A 20377-nucleotide genomic window follows, 5' to 3' on the forward strand; every position below is an offset into this window, starting at 1 on the left:
TATGATGGCTTTTCAGTTGCTAGTGCTGAGCTTCCAGATCTGCTGTGAAGAGGTTTTCTGTTCCAGTGCTCGGAAACTGCAGGTCTCAGAATTCCCTACAGCACCACCCTTAGGGACCACTGCTTAAAAACCACTCAAGAATTATCAGAATTATAGGGGCGCCTAGGTGGCTCAGTGGGTTAAAGCCTCTGCCTTCGGCTCAAGTCATGAGCTCAGGATCCTGGGATCGAGCCCCACATCGGCCTCTCTGCTCAGCAGCGAGCCTGCTTCCTCCTCTCTCTCTCTCTCTGCCTGCCTCTCTGCCTGTCAAATAAATAAAATCTTAAAAAAAAAAAAGAATTATCAGAATTATAAAATTACACAGTCAACAGACTCAATAAAAAAAAAATGGGATTTTTCAGTAAACGGCCTACCATCCTGATTCTCCCAGAAAAATAAGCAATGTATTTGTAACAAAGAAATCAATGAACACTGAAGCCAGCAGCTCATCCCCCATGCTGGGTGAACCCTGAGTTAGGAGATCTAAATCTGGTACGATACTTTGTGAGGCATCTGGCACCATCCCCTCTGAGGAGTCTTCCCTGCCTCTTCTGGTCCAGTTTATGTTCCCTTCTGCATCCTTTGCTGGCACAGCGCAGGGTTACGGTCTGTCTGCTTGTCTCCCTTCCTCTTCAGAGTGCAGGCTCCTTAGGCAGGGCTGAGGATGTGTTCTCTTTTATCCCTCAGCACAATGGTTGGCACAGGGTTGGTGCCAGTTAACTGCTTAACAAATGGGGCCCGATCATCATCTCTGTGCTAATCAGACTAGCCTTTAGACCTGAATTCCCTACAGCATGCTGAGTATCTCTGTGGCAGCCTGTCATCACCGCTTGCTCAAGGATAAACTAATTACCAACGGTTAGTGCAGGTGACTTTGTTTCTTCTTTCTGTTTCTTTTATACTTCTAAAATCTTTAGTGAACAAGTATTGTTTGGCTAAAAGAAAATTATTTACAAAAATGATCTTTAAAAAAAAATTTCATTTATTTGTTTTGAGAGACAGGGCACTACAGGGAGCGAGAGAGCACAAGCAGGGAGAGTGGCAGGTAGAGGGAGAAGCAGGCTCCTCGTGGAGCAGGGAGCCTGATGTGGGGCTCGATCCCAGGACCCTGGGATCATGACCTGAGCTGAAGGCAGACATATAACAGAATGATCTACCCAGACACCCCAGAAAGTCAAGTACGTTCATCCTGTATTGCTTAAACCACATACTCTTGCAGGCTGACAAAAACTCAGACTACATGAAGCCAAAGAGGGGATTATCCATAAAGATTCTGGAGACCCAGGAAAACCAAGAGCAGGAATGTGGGAGCACTTGGGAAGTCCTACACCCCACAACCTGGATGCTATTACCTTCTCTCTCCAGCCCATACCTACAGCCAATAATAGGGCCAATCCCAAGCTTTACCGTAGCTTCAGCCAGGCACAGGAAAACCCTTCCTTACTTCCAGTCCCAGAATTCCCAAAGGAGACATCTTAACCTAGACCATTAAACGGTGGCCAGAGGGATTGTATGGTAAATCCCACAGAAACCCCGTGGGTTGGAGGCATGTCTTTAGAAACTGGTGGGCAGATGCTGGTGTCCCAAGTAACAGGAATCTGTCACACACTTTTACTTAGACGGTTCTCTTGCTCAGAAGCTTCTCTAGTTACCAAAATGCTTCCCCTCCTTCGAAGCTCAACCTTAAATACCACTTCCTCCATAAAACCTTTATTGATCTCTACTCACCCAAGTTTGGACTATATCTTCTTTCCTTTGTGCTCCTCTGTGCTTTTCATTCTGCCTTATTTTATGGTAAGTTTACCTGTCTGCAAATTAATAAGAGCAAGGGATGGAACTGGACCATCTTTGGCTGATCCCCTCTTTGGCTTCATGGAGTCTGAGTCTTTGTGGTTTAAACAATACAGTATGGATATACTTGACTTTGTTGTTGTTGTTGTTAAGGAATTAACTCTACAATTTAAAGTCAGACCTGAATGCTAACTAGCTAGCTGACTTTGGACAAGTTACTTAGCTTCTGAGCTAGTCTCCTCATCTATAAGAAAAATGATGTTGGGTTGAGGCTAGAGTATCATTTCTTACGTTCATCTGAGGATACAGTGGAACCCCCTGCATGGTGCCTGGCAGGGAAGGGGCTCGCAGATGGCCAGTGTTCTTCCTTTGGGTTTCTCTCTCCTCAGCTCCTTGAGGTCAGTCAGGATTTCCCAGTGGGCTTATTATATATTATAAAGGTAAGGAGTCTTCACCCCATGTTTGTTGAACTCCCTTCTGATTAGCTTGCCAGCTAGAGTTAATTGGTCATATTAATCTCTCTAGAGAAGTTCTAAATGCTTTGCATGCACTGGCTTAATTTCCATGGTAACTCCATGAGTTGGGTTTTGGAGCCTCTACTTTACAGACGATGAAGCGGGTGCAGGAAAGTTAGGAAACTTGCTGGAGCTCAAAAACCATGAAGTGATGGAGTGAGGCGGTAGCTATAGGGCCTCCACTTCTAATGATTCCCCCTCCCCCGCCAGCCACCACCACCATTAGTGGTTTCTTAGAGGCAGAAACAGGTCTAGTATGAAACGGTTCCCATTGCTTTCTTCTTGTTTGAACCAGGTTAGCGGAATCCAAACAGTTGCTCTGACTTTTTCATTCCTTTATTTAGAAACTTTCAGGGGACTCGTCAGGCTCCTACCGGTCATAACAATGATCTTCACCAAGATTTTACCAAAAATACAAATAACTGCACTGAGCGTGAAGGGCTGATTTATGCACCATGCTGCAAACTCCTAGGGCCTCCAATTCCAATAGGTTTCAATCTCCTGGATTATTTTGGAGTTTGGCCTGGTCAGTCTCTCCGCGCTGCCTCCAGTGTGCTACAGTCAGTTAATGAGATTTGCATGACTATACCAGCAGGGAGCTGTAGGAAGTTGGGGGAAAGCGGGAAAAGAGGTCTCCGCTAGGAGAAGGGTGAGAAATCCTGATCTGTCCTCTTTATTGTTAGATAATTTTCAGTGATACTTCATTGTTGAAGTTCAATAGCTTTTATTCATCTTCTCTTATGATATTGTGCAAATCACCATCATCAATCCAGGTCACCTGTGCAAGGAATGATTTCGCAGGGAAATGGAGAAACAGAGTCCAGAGGAGGGTTTAGGTAAAGAGTGACACCTGTTCTTATGTGTCAATTATGTTCCCAAGGTATTTTCACACTTCTTTCTTTCAACAGAGCTTCACCTGGACTTTGTGATAAGGAAACTACAACAGCATTATCTTCTTTTTACAGGTAAGGAAATAGGGATTCCTAAAAGTTAGGTAACCCAGCAGACACATATAAACATGTGTTATAGGTATTCTCTCCAGGGCTCTCTCCACTTGCAAATGATGTTTTCTGGATCCAGCAAGATGCAGTAGAAATTTCTGCATAGTCATTGTTTGGGCAATCAGTGGGGCTAGTAAACAACTGTGGGTAAGATAGGATAGAGCCCCATGTCCAGTTCCCTGCTCGTTGGGGAGTCTGCCTCCCCCTCTGCTTGTGCTCTCTCTCTTGCTGTCTCTCTGTCAAATAAATAAATAAAATGTTTAAAATAAACTGAAAATACAAAGGAGAAAGGGTTGCATCATTTTGGCCAGGGAAGACTCTAAGTGTCCTCAAGTCTGTGTCCTTCCTGGGCAGACTGTTGGGACCAGGGCAGGGGATGGGAGAGGGGCTGCATCATTCCCACGGCAAGCATATGGGCAAGTGAACCCCTGTCTTGTGGTTTCAGTTCTCATTCCTTCCCAATATTACACTTGCATTCTTTTGGTTGACAGAGTGTTGTCCATCAACAATTGCTGGTGCTGGAATTCCTCACACAAAGAAGCTCATACAACTAGGTCTAAAATTCCAAATTTTGCTAGTTCTTTTTTCTTAATTTCCAAAGTTCCACATGTCCTTCCTTTTCTGATTTAAAGGGACTCTGCTCTCTTCACTATTCAGTTTCCTCTGTCTCTGTGTTAGTAATTTAGTTTGTTACGCTTGGCAAGGAATATTTGAGAAAAATCTCTCAGAAGAGTAGTAAATCTTACTAGTCCTAAAATCTAGTGAGTGAACTCAGGACGGAAACAACAAAGTTTTAATCAAAGTAAGCAATAATGACAGGTTTATTTAAAATTTCCAGTAGAGAAAACCCTCTAGTTTTGGAATAAAAGTACTCAATGTACGAGAGCATAAGTGAATATAAAAGATTAGCAGAAGAAAAATAAAACCAAACATAGTACAAAAAATTTAAAAAGTTTGAAATGGATTTAAACAGGGATGTTCTTTAAATCCTCCAAATATTAAACAGTTACTAGGTTTGGCAAACAATTCACTTGAAAATTAAAGCCCATTTCTGTAAACTCCATAAAAACTGATTATTACATTCAAGCACTCCATACAATTGGTATTGAAACATACAGGCAGTCGGTTTCAGAGTAGCAGGAATTACTCATTTGCTCTCACAGTTATATGAATGAAACGGCTGCATAACTGCTTTATGGAGAGGAAGGGATAGAAGACATGAAAAAAAAAAAGTAGGATAAAATCTCTAAAAAATTGAAACACAGCAAAATTCAGACATCAGTTTGTTTCTTGAAAGCAACAAACTGACTCTTTACAGTATATTCTACATTTGCAGTTGTCATTTCCCTCTCCCCCACCCCCCTCAAATACTCCTATATCCACTAGTCTAATCAATTCTTAACTTCCAAATATTCTGTACATATATATTTAGCAAAGAGCATATGCCTAACATTATTCTGACAGCAGTATGGTCAGCATACAATTTTAGAAAGATTACCATGTATATCATCAAGACTAAACTTTACTTAAAAAACAAAAACCGTTACTAAACAAATAGTTTTAAAATATTATGAAAACCCATGAAGAGAAGACTCAACATGGGTTCTAAACCTGATAAAAACACACTTCAGAGAGACTATTAATGCTAAACTTTTGCCAAACGATGACCTTAAAGTGCCAAACACAAAAGAATCTCTTAGGACCATTTCTCCGATAGATAATTTGTCCCTGGCTTGGCCATCTCTCCTTTAACTCTACATGAAGTCCTGCTAAAAGTATGCATTTTAGTTGATTTTACCATAGAATGTTACAATGTAAACTAAACGGGTTCTTGATATCGACAGTATGTTACCAAGGTTTTTTAAATTTCTGAATCCAACAGTTGGTCACAGAGGTCAAGTATTATCAAGGCTCCTTTGTCAGTTCTTGATCGCGTCTGACTCACTCATCCATCCTTCAAGTACATGCAAGGCTCAATAGTTTTCAAGAGGCAGAAGCCTGAGGCCGTTTAAGACACAGATGAAATAGGATTGTGAGGTGAACCCATCTGAGTAAGAACTTTATCCAGCCACTGGAGGGGGCCGTGCAGGTGGATCTCAATCCAGCAGGGGGTGCTAGTAACATCCTGGCGGTGGTACTCTGCTCCCCAGCCCTAGAAGACACATTGGAGGTCATTAACCTGCTTAACACGGTGGTTAAACTTTTAAGTAAGAAGAATTCCCATAACCAGAAACGCTGATTAAAGACACGGATGCTTTCCGTAAGGCAGATGCTTGTGTGCACAAACACCCCCCCCCACACACACACGCACCCACACAATTTGGAAGGCCATTTCAGGGGATGGGTGTGTTCAAGGCTCCCTAAGGTCCCTCCACACATTCCAGGTTAAGAAGTAGTGCTCTTGGGGAATGGAAGTTTCAAAATACCTTATAAGGCTGTTCTAACAAAGGCACTTTTTACCTTTCATATTCATTGCCCACTGTGTTACTGATAGTATTGTAACAGATGTTAAATACTCACTATCACCAAGAAAATAAGGAAAAGTTATGTTAGACAAACTGACATTCTGCTTCTTGCCCACTCAGTCACTGACAGTCCTCCTAGCAACACAAGAGCTCTTGATCTTTCAATCTCGAAGCAAGCTGGCAGAAGCACACACATATCCAAAAAGCTATTACTGACACCTAATCACTGTTTCAAATCAACAGATTCCATTACACATTTGTACAAGAAGGCAGCTTGCCTGACATCTTCAGTATTACTGAATTGGGACACTAAAGTGAAAAAGAGAAAGGTAATCTTGCAATTGTGAAGATCAAAAAAACTTACTGTTGTGGTGGGCAATGGGAAAGCTCTGATAAACCCCTTGTTTCCTGAGGGATGTCAGAGAAGGTTGGGTACCATTTATCTCTGACACCTACTTACTCCAGGACATTCAAGAAATACATATAAATATCAGAACTTTCAGGAAAAAGTTGTGATACATGAACTCCATACATATATACATCCATGCATTTCTACTTCTATCAGTACATCGCTAATCTTAATTTAAAGGTTTGTGTGTATGTTTCTTCCATTAGATAGTAAGTTCTTTGAAGGCAGGGATCATATCTTATTTATCTTTTTTTTTAAGATTATTTATTTATTTATTTGACAGAGAGGGAACAGAAGCAGGGGGAGTGAGAGAAGCAGGCTTCCCACTGAGCAGGGAGCCAGATGTGGGGCTCAAACCCAGGACCCTGGGATCATGATCTGAGCTGAAAGCAGATGTTTAACAACGGAGCCACCCAGGCACCCCAGATCTTATTTATCTTTGATTGCAAACACCTAGCAAGGTGAATGGCATAAAGCAGAGCCCTAGAGATACTTGTTGAGCTGAAATGACTTGGATTTTTCAGAAATATGGGGAGTTTACTGTGCAAATAATTTATAAAACGTGTGCTTTAAAGTCCAAAATGTCAGTCTTCAAAATAACACATGATTGACTATTAATATTAGTAAAATGTTCTGTATCATTTCTCTAAGATGCTAAGTGTGACAAGGGCAAGGTATGCAATCCTTATGATAACAAAGAACAAGACCATAGAAACACTAGGCAATTTTTTTTAAAGGTTTTCTTTATTTATTTATCTATCTATTTATTTATTTATTTGAGAGAGAGCATGAGAGGCGAGAGGGTCAGAGGGAGAAGCAGACTCCCCATGGAGCTGGGGGCCTGATGTGGGACTTGATCCCAGGACTCCGGGACCATGACCTGAGCCGAAGGCAGTTGCTTAACCAACTGAGCCACCCAGGTGCCCCACTAGGCAATTTTTTTGTTGCAAATGTATAAGCAGATGCCCTTTATCATGTCAGCAGGAGTTCTAAAAGAGAATTTGTTTATCCTCAACTCCAAATCCAGCCTCCCAGCAATGTTCATTATATTATTATTATATATTATATTAATATATCTCATATATATATTATTCTATTGTATTACCCTCCATTCCAGTATATACCACATTATTTTATAATTAAACATATAATAGGCCATTAGCATTGTGAACCAGGTGCTTTTTCATCTTTGCATTAATTCTCTGGAATAGTGCTAAAAATATTTGCTGAATGAATGAAATCTAATACATTTTAATGCATATCCTTATATCATAAACACTCTTTATTAGCGTAAAGTTTGTTCTTTCTTCTGTAAACGTAATTTGAAATGTATAAAAGTAAAACGACATTGGGGAGGGTATGTGCTTTGGTGAGTGCTGTGAAGTGTGTAAACATGGTGATTCACAGACCTGTACCCCTGGGGATAAAAATATATGTTTATAAAAAATAAAAAATTATTAAAAAAAAGGGGGTAATCAATATGAAATGAGCTTGAGGAGAAAGCCAGCTAAAGCAGTAGAGTCATAAATTCTACATGAGTGGTCCTTCAGTAATAGTAGACTCTCAAGGAACCCCGGTAAAGGTTACCACAGTTCCCAACTCCATCCACCCATTTTAAAGATGATGATCACGAGGACCAGCAAAGGATCCCTGTGCTTTAATCGCACAGTTAAAATGGCAGATAAAACCAGAGTCAGGTCTTTTGACTCTTAACAGGTACTCTTTCCTCCATACCATAAAACAACAAACAAAAAGCACTGGTGGCAAGTTACTGTCCCCATTTTAAAATTCACTTTAGCCAAAATGCAAAGTCAAAAATTATACAGTGAATGTTAGTTGTGGATGAGAAAGATCTTCATAGTCTCACGGGTACACAGCATATTGGTTAACCTCTCTAAAGGGTAAAAAAACCCTTCTTAATACTAAAAAAGCACCAGACTCAGCTACAAAGAACTGCTGAATAATGTTTCGAGAAAATATTAAAAGAACGCTGTCAAAATCTGCTAATATGATTCAAAGAAGTAAGAAAAAAAGATAGTAGAAAGGTATCTTTGATCTAAAGGATGATTAACAAAGTAAAGTTCCAAAATTACCCTCTGTAACACACACATTACAGAACAGGTTTAACAACAAGTTAGGTGAGCTTCTGAAGAGAGGACATAAAAGGTGATTGCCTCACCCAAATATATAATTAGTTCTGTTTCTCAAGGTAACAGAGGATGAAAATTTATCTTTGAGAACTCAGAGACAAGTCAATCACTACAGTAAGTTACAACTCATGAAATCTAATCAGATATTTAATTTTTTTTTACATTTCAATAACATCTTAAAATTTATTTCTCAGAAGCAGAAGCGAAGGCAGAAAAGAGATCAATTATTGTGAGCAATGTCTTTAACCTTCTCCATCCTCAACCCTAACTATAATCTTAGAACTAAGGCATCTACTGATCTGTGGGCAAGGGTCTTATTAATTTTTGAATTATAAGAAAATGATGAGGTTTTACTGAAAACACTTTTTAAAAACCCTGACCAGTCAAAAGTAAACCCCAGTGTGATGAATATTTACAAAAAGATCACTTGTTTATTGCTGAGACAAAAGCAACAAGTGTTTACCACCATCTAAGTACTGAAACAGAATGAAAAGGAAGGGACATGTATTTAACTCAACTGACCTCCTAAGAAAACCATGTGATTAAATTATAAGTGTTAAACACATAGCATAACATTTTCTTATGGTACTACAATAGTTAAAATCATGCCTATTTGAATAGGAAAAAGTTATTCGAGGCTCCTACACTCTTGACATTTAATACAAACACTCCTGTAATTCTAATTATATCCTCCTAATAACTGACATCCTTACTCAAGTTCAAAAACGCCTAGGTAATAAGTGGGCTTCTATGGACACATAGCAAGAAGACCCAGATTTATACACCGAGATGAAGTGCAGCAAGTCAAGCCCTAACCAGAGCAACGGAGTTCACTTACCTTTACAAAGCTCATGCGGATAGTGCACATTTTAGTGAGCTCATAGACTGTCTCGAAGCCATGGTTCACAGACTGTGCCAATAACTGAGCGAATTCTTGGTTATTGAAGATTTTCAAACTACACCCACTAGGGATCTTGCAGACAGTAGTGGGGTGAAATCCATGATGGTAGTTGCAGTTCCGACTCTGCACAAAGATGCTGCTGTCGCTGAGGCACTCGGCATACACTTCCCCTCCCACGTAGTAAAGATGTACTCCTGCAGGAAGACAACATGTGCAATGTCTTCATCATCACTTTTCACAGCGGTAAAGCTTCTGTGTATCTTCAGTATATGAATTTGCATGGATTTAAACTTTGGCTAATTAGAGAGATCCGCTCCAAATCTTGGACAACTGATAAAATCTCATTTAACCCTATTAGTTCACAAAATGTTCTTTTGTTAACACGTATGTCTAAGAGGTTTCTAGGAAATAACATAACAAAGACAGGAGAGAAAGGAGGGCCAAGACGAGTGAAAGAACTAGCAAATCTGAGGTGGAGGCAGTACTGCTGAGAGCTGTCAGATGTAAGGTCCGGGAGAAAATAATTATAAAAATAATTCATACTGTGTGCAATCTGATCTCACCGAACTACCATCTGCTCCAAACTTCTTCCTGTGACATCTTAGAGTGTAGGAAATTGATCCTACTCAGCCTTTAAAAAAAAGTAAAGTGTGTGTGGCGGTGGGGGGGGGCGCTTTCTGACAAAGCCCTACGCCAGTAAGGGACATTACTTTATTACAGGCCACGCAGCGAACAGAGTCACATCCCATGTGGCTTTAAACACTCTACCTTGCAGGGAACTCGGGAACTCTGGCAGGTCTCAGCCAATCCTTAAACTATTGTCTCCAATACAATCCAAAAAATTGAGTTTTGTGCTTACATGTACACACAATGGCTAAGACTTCTGTAACAATTAAATAGCTACTGGAACAGAAGCCCATTTTCCTGTGTGATGTAGAGAAAACAATTTAAGAGTGTGTGTGTTTACTTTTTTTGCTGATTATAAAAATGAGCAGCATTCGTTTTTGAGCATTTAGAAAGTAAAACCAAATATAAAGAAGCAGAAAGTATCACTTATTTTGTGACACAGAGGCAGTAACTGTTAATATTTGGACACACTGGATTCCAGGTTTTGAGTATTACTAAACTTTCTCTGCAAACATTTTAACATAATCTACATGACTATACGGACACAACAATTTACTTTAGCGATTCTCCCAACACGGGACCACAGCACTGATACTAATTTTCTGTTATAACAATGCCAGGATAAATGTCTCTGGATAATTTCTGATTAATATCCTTAGGAGAGATTCCTGGAAGTTAAATTGCCGGATCAAAGGCTCTTGATTCGCTTTGCCAAGTGACTTTCCAGAATGCTTGTATCAATTTACACCCCACCAGCAGTGTAGGAGGGCCCTTCTCATTCTGCCTGTGCCAGGATGGAGTGAGCTTAAGACAAAAACAAATAAAATAAATCACAGCCTAAAAACAGTATTGTTTTAATTTACATGTGAGACTGGATATGCTCTCGTTTGTTTATTAGCCATCTGTGTTTCTCTTATGAACTTACTGTTCATAAGGGTTCTTATTTTTTACCTATTTATTCCACTGGGGTTCTAGTATTTTTATTGTTTTTTTATGAGCTACGTGTAAGATATAAATAATTTATTTCCTATTTGTTTCCCCATCAGTCCTTTGTATTTTTCTTTAATACACAAAGTTTGAAAGCTTTGAGTAGTCAAATCTCTTGTGATCTTTTCTATTGCTTTTTATGCTTAGAAAATTTCTACCTCTCTGATCAAATGTATTTTCTTCTAGCTTCTTAATAGCTTGCCATTAAAGAAAACTCAATTCATTAATCTATTTGCATATATGAAATGAGGTCAGGGTTTCTCTCTACGGCCTCACCTAAAAGCTAACTTTGTTACCGCAGGACCACTAGAAGACTACCGATTTGTTATGCTTCACTTAACATATATTAATTTTGAAATACAATATAGTCCGAGTTTAGTTTATTCTACCCATTTTGTCTAAACCTGATTTAACTGTAGTTTCATAATATTTAATTAACCTAACATCAAGAATTTTTTCCTTACTCTTCCATTAAAAAATTTAGCTATTTTCACTTGTTTATCCTGCCAGGCGATATCAGAACACATTTTCCAACTTTCAAAAAAATAACACATTGTGATTCTAGCATGGATTGTTTTAAACCACAAACTGAAATTAGGAAGAATAGATGTCCCTAAAATATTCTCTTAATCTTAAGCCTTCTCTTTAAGGAACACTGACCGCTTATTTATATATCTAAATTTTCTTTCTCTCAATAAAATTTGGTTTTCTTTACATAATTCTCATGTATTGCTTATTCAGATTATTTCCAAAAAAACTACATTTTCTGTTGCTATTGGAAATTTCATTTCCTCCTCCACTATATTTTCTAACTGGTTATTCCCAGATTGAATAAAACTGGCACATAGTTTCTAAAAATAAATTCTTTAGAAGTTTCTAGATAAACAACCATAACTTTTGAATACACACAGTGGCCAAAATTATTACCACAGTCAGTATTACTTATGTCAGTAATACCAATGTGGGTTAAGGAGGAAAGACACTCACAAAACAGACTTATGGTACAAGTGGAAATTAATAAAAGCTTCCTGGAAAATAATTTGGCATAATATATCAAGACCTACTTTTGACCTAATTTTACTTCAAGAATCTACCCCGAGACTACTGTCAATTAGTTAATCATATCATCTGCAATAATGATAATTTTGGCTTATTTCCATTATTGATAATTCTACATTTGAATACACTAGTCAAGGTATCTGAAACAATTTTAAGTAACAGCATTCCTAGAATCCTTATTTTCTTCCTAAAATCTTCTTTTTTTTTCTTTAAGTAGGCTCCATGCCAAGCATGGAGCCCAATACAAGGCTTGAACTCACGACCCTAGATCAAGATCAAGAGTCAGACATTTTAACCAACTGAGCCACCCAAATGCCCCTCTTCCTCATTTTTAATAGAAATGTTTCAGAGTACAATGACTTCTTAGTGCTTTGGGGTAATGGTCAACTTTAGAACTTATTGAAAAATACAGTCCTCTATCCCAAATGCATGCAAAATTGTGCTTATGCACAATTTCCAGGGCTTATAGATCATAGATATCTATATGTCATGAACCTAGGTTCTAGCATTTCTTCATCACATGTGGAGTTTAGGGTTTGTTTTTTTCCCCCTCTTAATTGTATTAAGGAACTACCTACTAATTCCTGTTTTAGGAGGTGTTTTTGTTTATGGATCAAGTGTTGAACTTTTATCTCAAATGCCTTTTAAACATTTATTAAATAACCACTTGATTTGGTCCACTGTTCTAAATTTTATAGTAGGTCATTTTAAAAAATGTTTACTATGAAAATAGTTTTAAATGTACAGAAATAGAACAGCCAAGAATAACGAACAAAGAGCACTCATCTAGCCACTATTGTGACAATTTATTCCAGGTGTCTGATAGTTTGCACCCCCTTCCCTCCTATGCTTTCATACATACCCTCAGATACATTCATATATACATGTCCAGAGATATATACATGTATATATGCACCTGTCTGCCTATACTGTGACACAGGGTTAGTTCTGGATGGATAGATATCTTTATGTATACACGTGTGTGTGTTTTTCCTAAGACTAGGGGTATTCTCTTCTATAGCCACAGTACAGTTAGCAAAGCCAGTGCATGGAACATTGGTACAATAGTCAGTTGTATCTAATCTATCACTCATGTTCTAACTCTGCCTGCTGACCCCAGTAAGGTCCTCTGTGGTATTTTTCCCCCTTTCTGGGACAGATCGTGTTCAGGGTCAGCTTATTACACAGCTGTCACAGTTCTTTAATCTCTTTTAATGTGGAACATTTCCATACCTTTGCCTTCTGACGTTGATTATTTTGGAAGAATGCAGTTCCTCCTCTCCCTTTTGAGTAGAATTTTCAGTTTGTGTGAACATTCCCCATTGATGAGATTAAGATTTGCATCTCAACTGGATCTCAACTGGAATTCTGCATAGGTGATGCTACCTCGTACTCAGGGCATCACATCTAGTGGCATATGAAATCCATCTTCTTTCACTGGTGATGATAATTTTGATCTCCCAGGCAAGACGCTCTCCAGTGTCTCTACTGTGTAACTAGTGATTTTTTTTTTAAGATTTTATTTATTCATTTGACAGAGAGAGATCACAAGTAGATGGAGAGGCAAGCAGAGAGAGAGAGAGAGAGAGAGAGAGAGAGGGATGCAGGCTCCCTGCAGAGCAGAGAGCTCGATGCGGGACTCGATCCCAGGACGCTGAGATCATGACCCGAGCCTAAGGCAGTGGCTTAACCCACTGAGCCACCCAGGCGCCCGTAACTAGTGATTTTTATTCTCCCTAGTAACTAATAGGCAGGCTGTGAGGAGACACTGCAAGACCATGCAAATATCCTGATTCTTGCCAAAAGTTCTCTGTGTAGCATCCACTGAGGATTCCTGACTGATGGTTGCAAAATGATGACTTTCTAGCTCTAGCACTCACTCTGCATTTCCCAACCAGCCTTCCCCATTCATTCATTCCTGTAGCGATTTATTATCGGCAGGGACTTACAAATTACTGTTGTCTTTCAGTGGTTTAAAATCCATAGCTGCACTTAATTATTTTGGTACTTAAACTGCCCCAGAATTGGCCAGGGGAAGCCCCTCCAAGTTGGCTTCCGTGACAGGCCCCCATCATTTTCGTGTTTCTTCATGTCTGGTGTAACAAAATGTTCTGGGCTCATCGTTGTCTACCCGGAGTCAGCCCTTTCCCCGATAAGCCCCGGATCCTCGCTCAGTGGGAAATGGTGTTAGAGATGATGGCCTGAGCACCAGATGTACTCCCTTTTCCTGGGTGTCTTTGCCTGTTGGCCCTTCCAGCAGACAGATCAGAGATTATACACATATTTGAGCGCACCTACATATGCACACACACACATCCACGAGAACCTAACCATGCAGACACAGATACGCACACATATTATTAAATCGTCATTTCACCCTGATACCACCCCAGGGTTTATCTGTTGCCATTCTCCACGCCGGTATGTTTCTCATTCCACAGTGAAAAGCCAGACTTTCTCTTAGCAACACTGCACTCAATCATTTGCTTCACTTTCTGTCTCAAAGTTCTGGAACTGTTTCACCCATACTGCTACTAGATAATCAAGTCTACTAAGACAGGTTCAGGATTCGTTTGCAAGCACTCTACCCTACCTGGCCCGGACTGTAGATACATGGCCAAACACTATGTTCGTAAGTTATTCTGGATTGGTTCTTTCTTCCTTTTTCCCGTGAGTTACGGTACTCATTCGAAACACATTAGGTTTACTTGTTTTAACCTGCCTTTAGTTTGAGGTTTTAAGTCACTTTCTAACAGCTGCTTTTATTCTGCAGCAAAAGTAAGATAGAATTGTGCTCCCCAAATCACTATTTTAGCTAATTAATATCAACTCCCATGAGGTGGCAGACACAAAAACTGCAGATTTTCTTGGTAATAGAAACTGAAAAAATATTTACAAACTGGAGCCAGTGTTTACTACCTGGTGTTTGCTCTCCGAGTCTGCCCCAGGAACGACTAAGTCAGTTCTGGGGGAATGGGGACACAACAGATAAACATCTGAACGAGGTTCAAGCACACACTCACCTTTTCCAATGTGCCGCCTGGTATTTTCGATAGTGGAATTCCGGTTAACGTTGGACAGCAGCCCGAGGCAGAAACGGTTCTTATTGTTGGAAGGATCGGTGAAACCATCCACCAACACACTTGTGGAGGAGGCGTGGAACGCTTCACCCACACGGTTGTTGAGCTCATAGTAGACAATAGAGCACCAGTGTTTGGGTTCCTCATAAGCAACCGCCTGAACATCTATAAGAAAGAAGAGCTCAGAGTCAACCTCGGTTAGTGCCTCGGGCTCTCAAAACCTGAAACTGTTGTGAAACTGGTTCAGAATCATGGAATGAAGATGCGGAAAAGCAAGCACCATTATAATGTGTACAGTTTCTCTGTGACATCTAACACATCTAACTCCTTGCTAAGTGTGACATTCCCCTTTAATTGGAAAATAATCTCCAACTACTATCAGATCACTGAACGCCAGCTAAGCAAGCACACCAACGGCATTTGCTGACCACTCACAATATGGTACTTGCTCCGCCATATGCCAGAATGGAAGTCACCCCCACCGCAGACACTGGCTCCCCATCTAAAGAAATGCAAGTGGCAAGTGACAAACAAATGGGAAGAGCACAATCGAGTACAGGAAACGTGCCAAAGGTGCTGGCAGAAAAAGGGTGACTTTCAACAAAGCCTTCGTAGGCCGAGCAAATGAAAATCAGTTTCTAATTATTGATAAGAAGTTCCCTTACTTCACATTTAGCTGCCAATAACTATCACGGCCACAGCTCGGCTCCAGTCCTCAAACGCAGGAAGAAATCTTGCCAGCTGGCCATTTTTACAGAATGAATCATATCTCTCTCATCCAGATTTCATGCTAACTTCCTTATATTTGCTTTAAGTCATGCAGAGCAGGTGTGTTTTGTCTCTCCATTCCCAGAATGGGCCAACAATGGAAATTACCCAACTTTACTGACAGGATGCAGCTTGTTAAGTCAAATCTCTTAAGACTAACAAATCTCCAAACAGAACATGCTTCTAAACATTTGCAACTAAAAGGTTCTAAAGATAAGTTCCTTCTGTAGTAAAACCTCTTATGCCACTGCTTCAGCGATTCCAGGAACACAAACCATGCATGCCCAGTATGCCAATACGTAATGGTTTACGAGGTCCTGAGTGTACAGTCGTAAAAAGAGAAAGAACACCCACATTAGAAGCGTAAGCTCTAACTGCTCGGGAAGAAGTACTTCTGTGTTCTTAACATCAACCTCCACAGACATCACAATGCCCTTAATTTTAGAAAAACAAAGAACATGATCATTAAAAAACTCCATGCATACGTTAGCTGCTCTATACGCTTAAGCAAGGGAGCTGAATACAGGCATAGGCTCTCTTCTCTGCCGAGCAACTACCACCGGTCAGTGTGCTGTATTTCAAAGAGCAAGATCTTGAGGATTCACCTAGTGCTAAAGCTTAAAAGAAGGCTGCGACATCACTAAAGAAGGCTTTTATAAGCTATCGCGATTGTTCAAGATGTCATTCATTTAGGTCAGAGGATGACGCACTTTTTTCTGTAGAAGACCAGAAAGATTTTGTGGGCCATCTGGTCTCTACCGTAACTATTCAGCTGTGCTGAATACAGCCCCAGCAGTGCTAAAGCTGCCACAGATAATATGTAATGGACGGAGCTGTGCTCCCATAAAAATTTATTTACAAAAACAGGCAGCAGGCTGAACTGGTCGTAATGTGCGAACTCCTGCTTTAGGAAAACCACCCAAGGTAAAACACTAGCAGAAAGGCCAACGTTCCTGCCTCATGAAGGTATTAAATGTAAACTTATTCTAGTGGGGAAATTTCATAAAAACTATTTAAAGGAAAATTTTTATAGCAATTTAAAGGCCTGCTTCCTGAAATCAGACATTTTTGGCTTAACTGCAATAGCTGCAGGGTCCCCACGCTCCTCGCCGGCAGCGGTGCTGTGCCCATTCTCTCGTGCTGTTGTGTTCCCGGAACACAAACGCCAAAGATGTGTGAGACAGAGGAGTTCTGTTTTGTTTTGTTTTCCTAAACCAGCATTTTTATTTTTTGGTTGATAATTATGTTTGGGAGATTGTGTGAGAGAGTATGAGGAACCATAAAATACAGAGCCAATAATGAAACAGAGGTAAAAACATTTTACAGATTAAAAAAGGTGTACATTCCATTTTATTACACTGCGCATCTAAGAAATGTTCTTTGAGTTTACCATCAGATTTTAAGAACTTAAAAAATGTCAGCAACTCTGACAATGTCTGAGCTATCTCCCATTTTCATAAAAATGTAGTAAGAATGAAATGAGACATACACCTAGTAATCAGATTGCACTGTAAATTCAATTTGCATAAAATGCATACATATTGAAATGGCCCACACCATGGGGCATCAGGGAAGCACTTTCTTCCATGAGAAGTTGTTTGGGAACAGTTTTCTTCGACAACATGGTCATGCCTTCCTAGGGTGCTCTGGGATCCTCCCCACACTCTCTGAGGCGCGTTCTCTGCTCGGCGAGGCCCACTCCACTCACCAGTGCAGCGCGATGGCATTCTCCCCTCAGTCACTGCCGGTGGCAGGACAGGGCTGGAAACGCACCCCCCCCCCCCCCCACTCCCAGAAAGGGAAAGAAATGCTCCATCCTGCTCACAGGTTCTGCTTATGCTCTTCAGGTGAGAACAGGAAAAACATGTGCCTTGGCCCCTTTTCCTAACAAGGTTAGAAACAAAAAAAATACAGCAAGAAAGACACAAATGTTACTAGTTTGTTCCAGCTGCAGCTGTATATGGAGGAGAGCTGGAAAATAATGACATTTAGGAATATCTATCCTTACAACAAAAGAACCTTTGGGAAGCCTTGTTCTATGAACTTCTAATTTTGGAAATCGCCAGTGACAACTCCACTTCGGTAATGTTATGCTCATTGTTTTTACTACTACCCCTCTGTCCCTCACTTAAAAATACTCCTTTATCACCAAAATTATTCAAAATTATTAAGTCTTGTGCTCTCAACAGACACCTGCACAATTATACTTAAGCCTTCATTAGTTAACTTGGTATGTTTGTTCCTCATATGAAAGACTTATCTGTAATCCAAAAAATTCTATCTAGCTTCTCTTACTGGGCTCTTTCTCTAATAGCTATCTTTCTACAGACTAATAAAATTTGTGAGAGAGAGTAACAATGGACAGACAAACTTTAGACATGAAAAAGGGAATAAAGAGCAATGCATTTTACCTCCTCTGTTGATTTCTGAGGGCAGGGAAGGTGCCATCATATTTGTGTCCATTGGCTGAGAGCCATCCTGGGTCATGGGGTCTTCGGGAGGCAGGTAAGCAGGCGGGGGCGTATCAGCTACAAAGCGTAAAGAAAATGATTTCTTTCTCCTTAAATAAACATACACACTTAAAACATATATCTTGTGAAATTCTTGAGATTGAACTGCCCATTTCAACCTCCCCATCGGAAAACAGCTGCTACAGACACTGAACTTTCTGAAAGTGACTAACACTTTGTGATCTGGTACAACCCTAGCAGAGGTCCAGAGGGAGGAAAAGCACTACCTGCCTGTTCCAGGAGCTGTCTGCCTACCCAGCCTCACACTCTCTGGAAACCAGAAGAGTACTTAAATACACTTTCATACAATCCACTTTGAGAGGAGGTCTGCATTTCATAGTTTCACTGGTGGATGGAAAAACTACATAGGATTTCTTAAGTAGAGCTTCAGGGTCTCTTTCATTAAACCCACATTTCATTAAACCCACAGGCTCTCACGAATTTACCAACTTCATCATTACAGCCAAGTCATTGACTTCAACTGTTCATTTCTCCTGACTTCAGCACTCCGTTAGGAGTACCTTCTTCCTGCCTGCTTTAACAGTTACTAGTTTTAAACCCCGAGTAGCAGAATAATAATCTGTTTATCACAGCTATCTTCTATTTCAGAATTTATATATGTTCTTCTAGAAAGCTCAAGGCCAGCTGACAATAAGAGGCACAGAACATGACTTTTGAAACAAAGAACACTAACAGGGATCTTGTGTTTTCTTAAATAAAATAAGGGGTTATGGGTTGCCCACACATAATCCTTTGTGATCAAGAAGCTAGCTCCTTACTAGCTATTGGGAGCCCATCTAGCACACCTGACAGAGCAGGGAACAACGCTCTCACTTCAGGCACCATGAATAACCTGGAGGAGGCGCCGACATCACTCAGGGCTGCTCACTGTGGAAGACAGGTGGCCAGCAGACTTGAAGAAGGATGCTCTATACAAAGACTTACTGAACATTGATTAGCATGTCAAGGGGGGGAAATGGGCGGGCAGGCCTGTTTATTAAGCCACTTGAAATGTTTTTCAGTAAATGCGAATTTGACAATAGTGCTGGTATGTCCTCAAAAACTGAAAGTGCTCCATGCTTGATGGTGGCCCACACTGCCGCTCCTTTACAGCTTGTCAGGGACTTCCAAGACGGACCTTCCAGATGACTCTCAACCCCGCAACTCCCACCCTCCAGCTGCCAACAAGCAAGGACTCACAGCACAAGGACAGGACTATGGGGACCTTATCTGGATGCCTCTGTCACCCTTTCTCCAGCTTCTTTTAATTCAGCTTCTTCCCTGCAGCTGTAACACCGACTCTGCTTTCCTGCCAGGCAGGAATGAAGACAGAGCATCCTCTCAGACCACATGCAGTAAATTTCTGTCAATGAGCTGGTGAAAATTTCACCAATGGCGTCAGCACCACTGGGACAGACCACCAGACAGCAATGGGTGATACTCTACTAGTCCCCCGAGTTCCCACTCCTACCCCTGGCAGCTCTCTCTTGTCCACATTTCCTTCACTTGGCCTGTGGTCTTAAGCCCTCACAGTCGGAGACACAGTGTAAACTCGAGCAGTAATCTTCCAGTTTCTCACCTCTGGGCCCACCCTGACTTTGCCAAGAGCTTCTGAGACTATCTCCTCACCACTTACCTATTCATCAAACCCAGCAAGTCTGGGAGACAGTGGGGTGAACAGGAAATCAACCGATGATACTTAGTTTGATTTTTAAACTCCTCTATATCCCTGCTGCCCTGCCTCATCTTGAACAGTTTTGGACTGAGAAACAAAAAACATGCAAAATAAAAGGTTCAGGACCAAAAGAAGTAATATATATAGAACTAAAAGACAGCACCATCAAGCATGGACCACTTTCAATTTTTGAGGACATATTAGCACTATTGTCAAATTCGCATTTACTGAAAAACATTTCAAGTGGCCTAATAAACAAGCCTGCCCGCCCATTTCCCCCCTTGACGTGCTAATCGAAGTTCAGTAAGTCTTTGTATAGAGCATCCTTCTTCAAGTCTACTGGCAAGAAATTTGGCACTAATCATTTTTTGTGAGATGCTTGCTTAATAATCTATAATTT

The 20377-nt window shown here is 40.5% G+C and overlaps 1 protein-coding gene across 4 annotated transcripts in view; it reads right to left on the minus strand.

Annotated features, from left to right (window-relative positions):
- Window positions 1–4149: 4149 nt before the first annotated feature.
- The window catches only part of SMAD1 (SMAD family member 1), a 74130-nt gene continuing 57902 nt past the window's right edge, over window positions 4150–20377 (minus strand). For all 4 annotated transcript variants that reach the window (XM_004758000.3, XM_004757999.3, XM_045078344.1 and 1 more), the window contains 4 exons: window positions 18204–18320; window positions 14968–15189; window positions 9209–9465; window positions 4150–5498 (listed from right to left, as the gene is read on the minus strand). In XM_004758000.3, the coding sequence (XP_004758057.1) occupies window positions 5355–5498; window positions 9209–9465; window positions 14968–15189; window positions 18204–18320 (740 nt within the window). In that variant the 3' untranslated portion in view covers window positions 4150–5354. The remainder of the gene's footprint in view (window positions 5499–9208; window positions 9466–14967; window positions 15190–18203; window positions 18321–20377) is intronic.

The sequence above is a fragment of the Mustela putorius genome, unplaced genomic scaffold (assembly GCF_011764305.1).
Source record: "Mustela putorius furo isolate JIRA1106 unplaced genomic scaffold, ASM1176430v1.1 tig00000242_pilon_pilon_pilon, whole genome shotgun sequence".
NCBI classification, from domain to species: domain Eukaryota; kingdom Metazoa; phylum Chordata; class Mammalia; order Carnivora; family Mustelidae; genus Mustela; species Mustela putorius.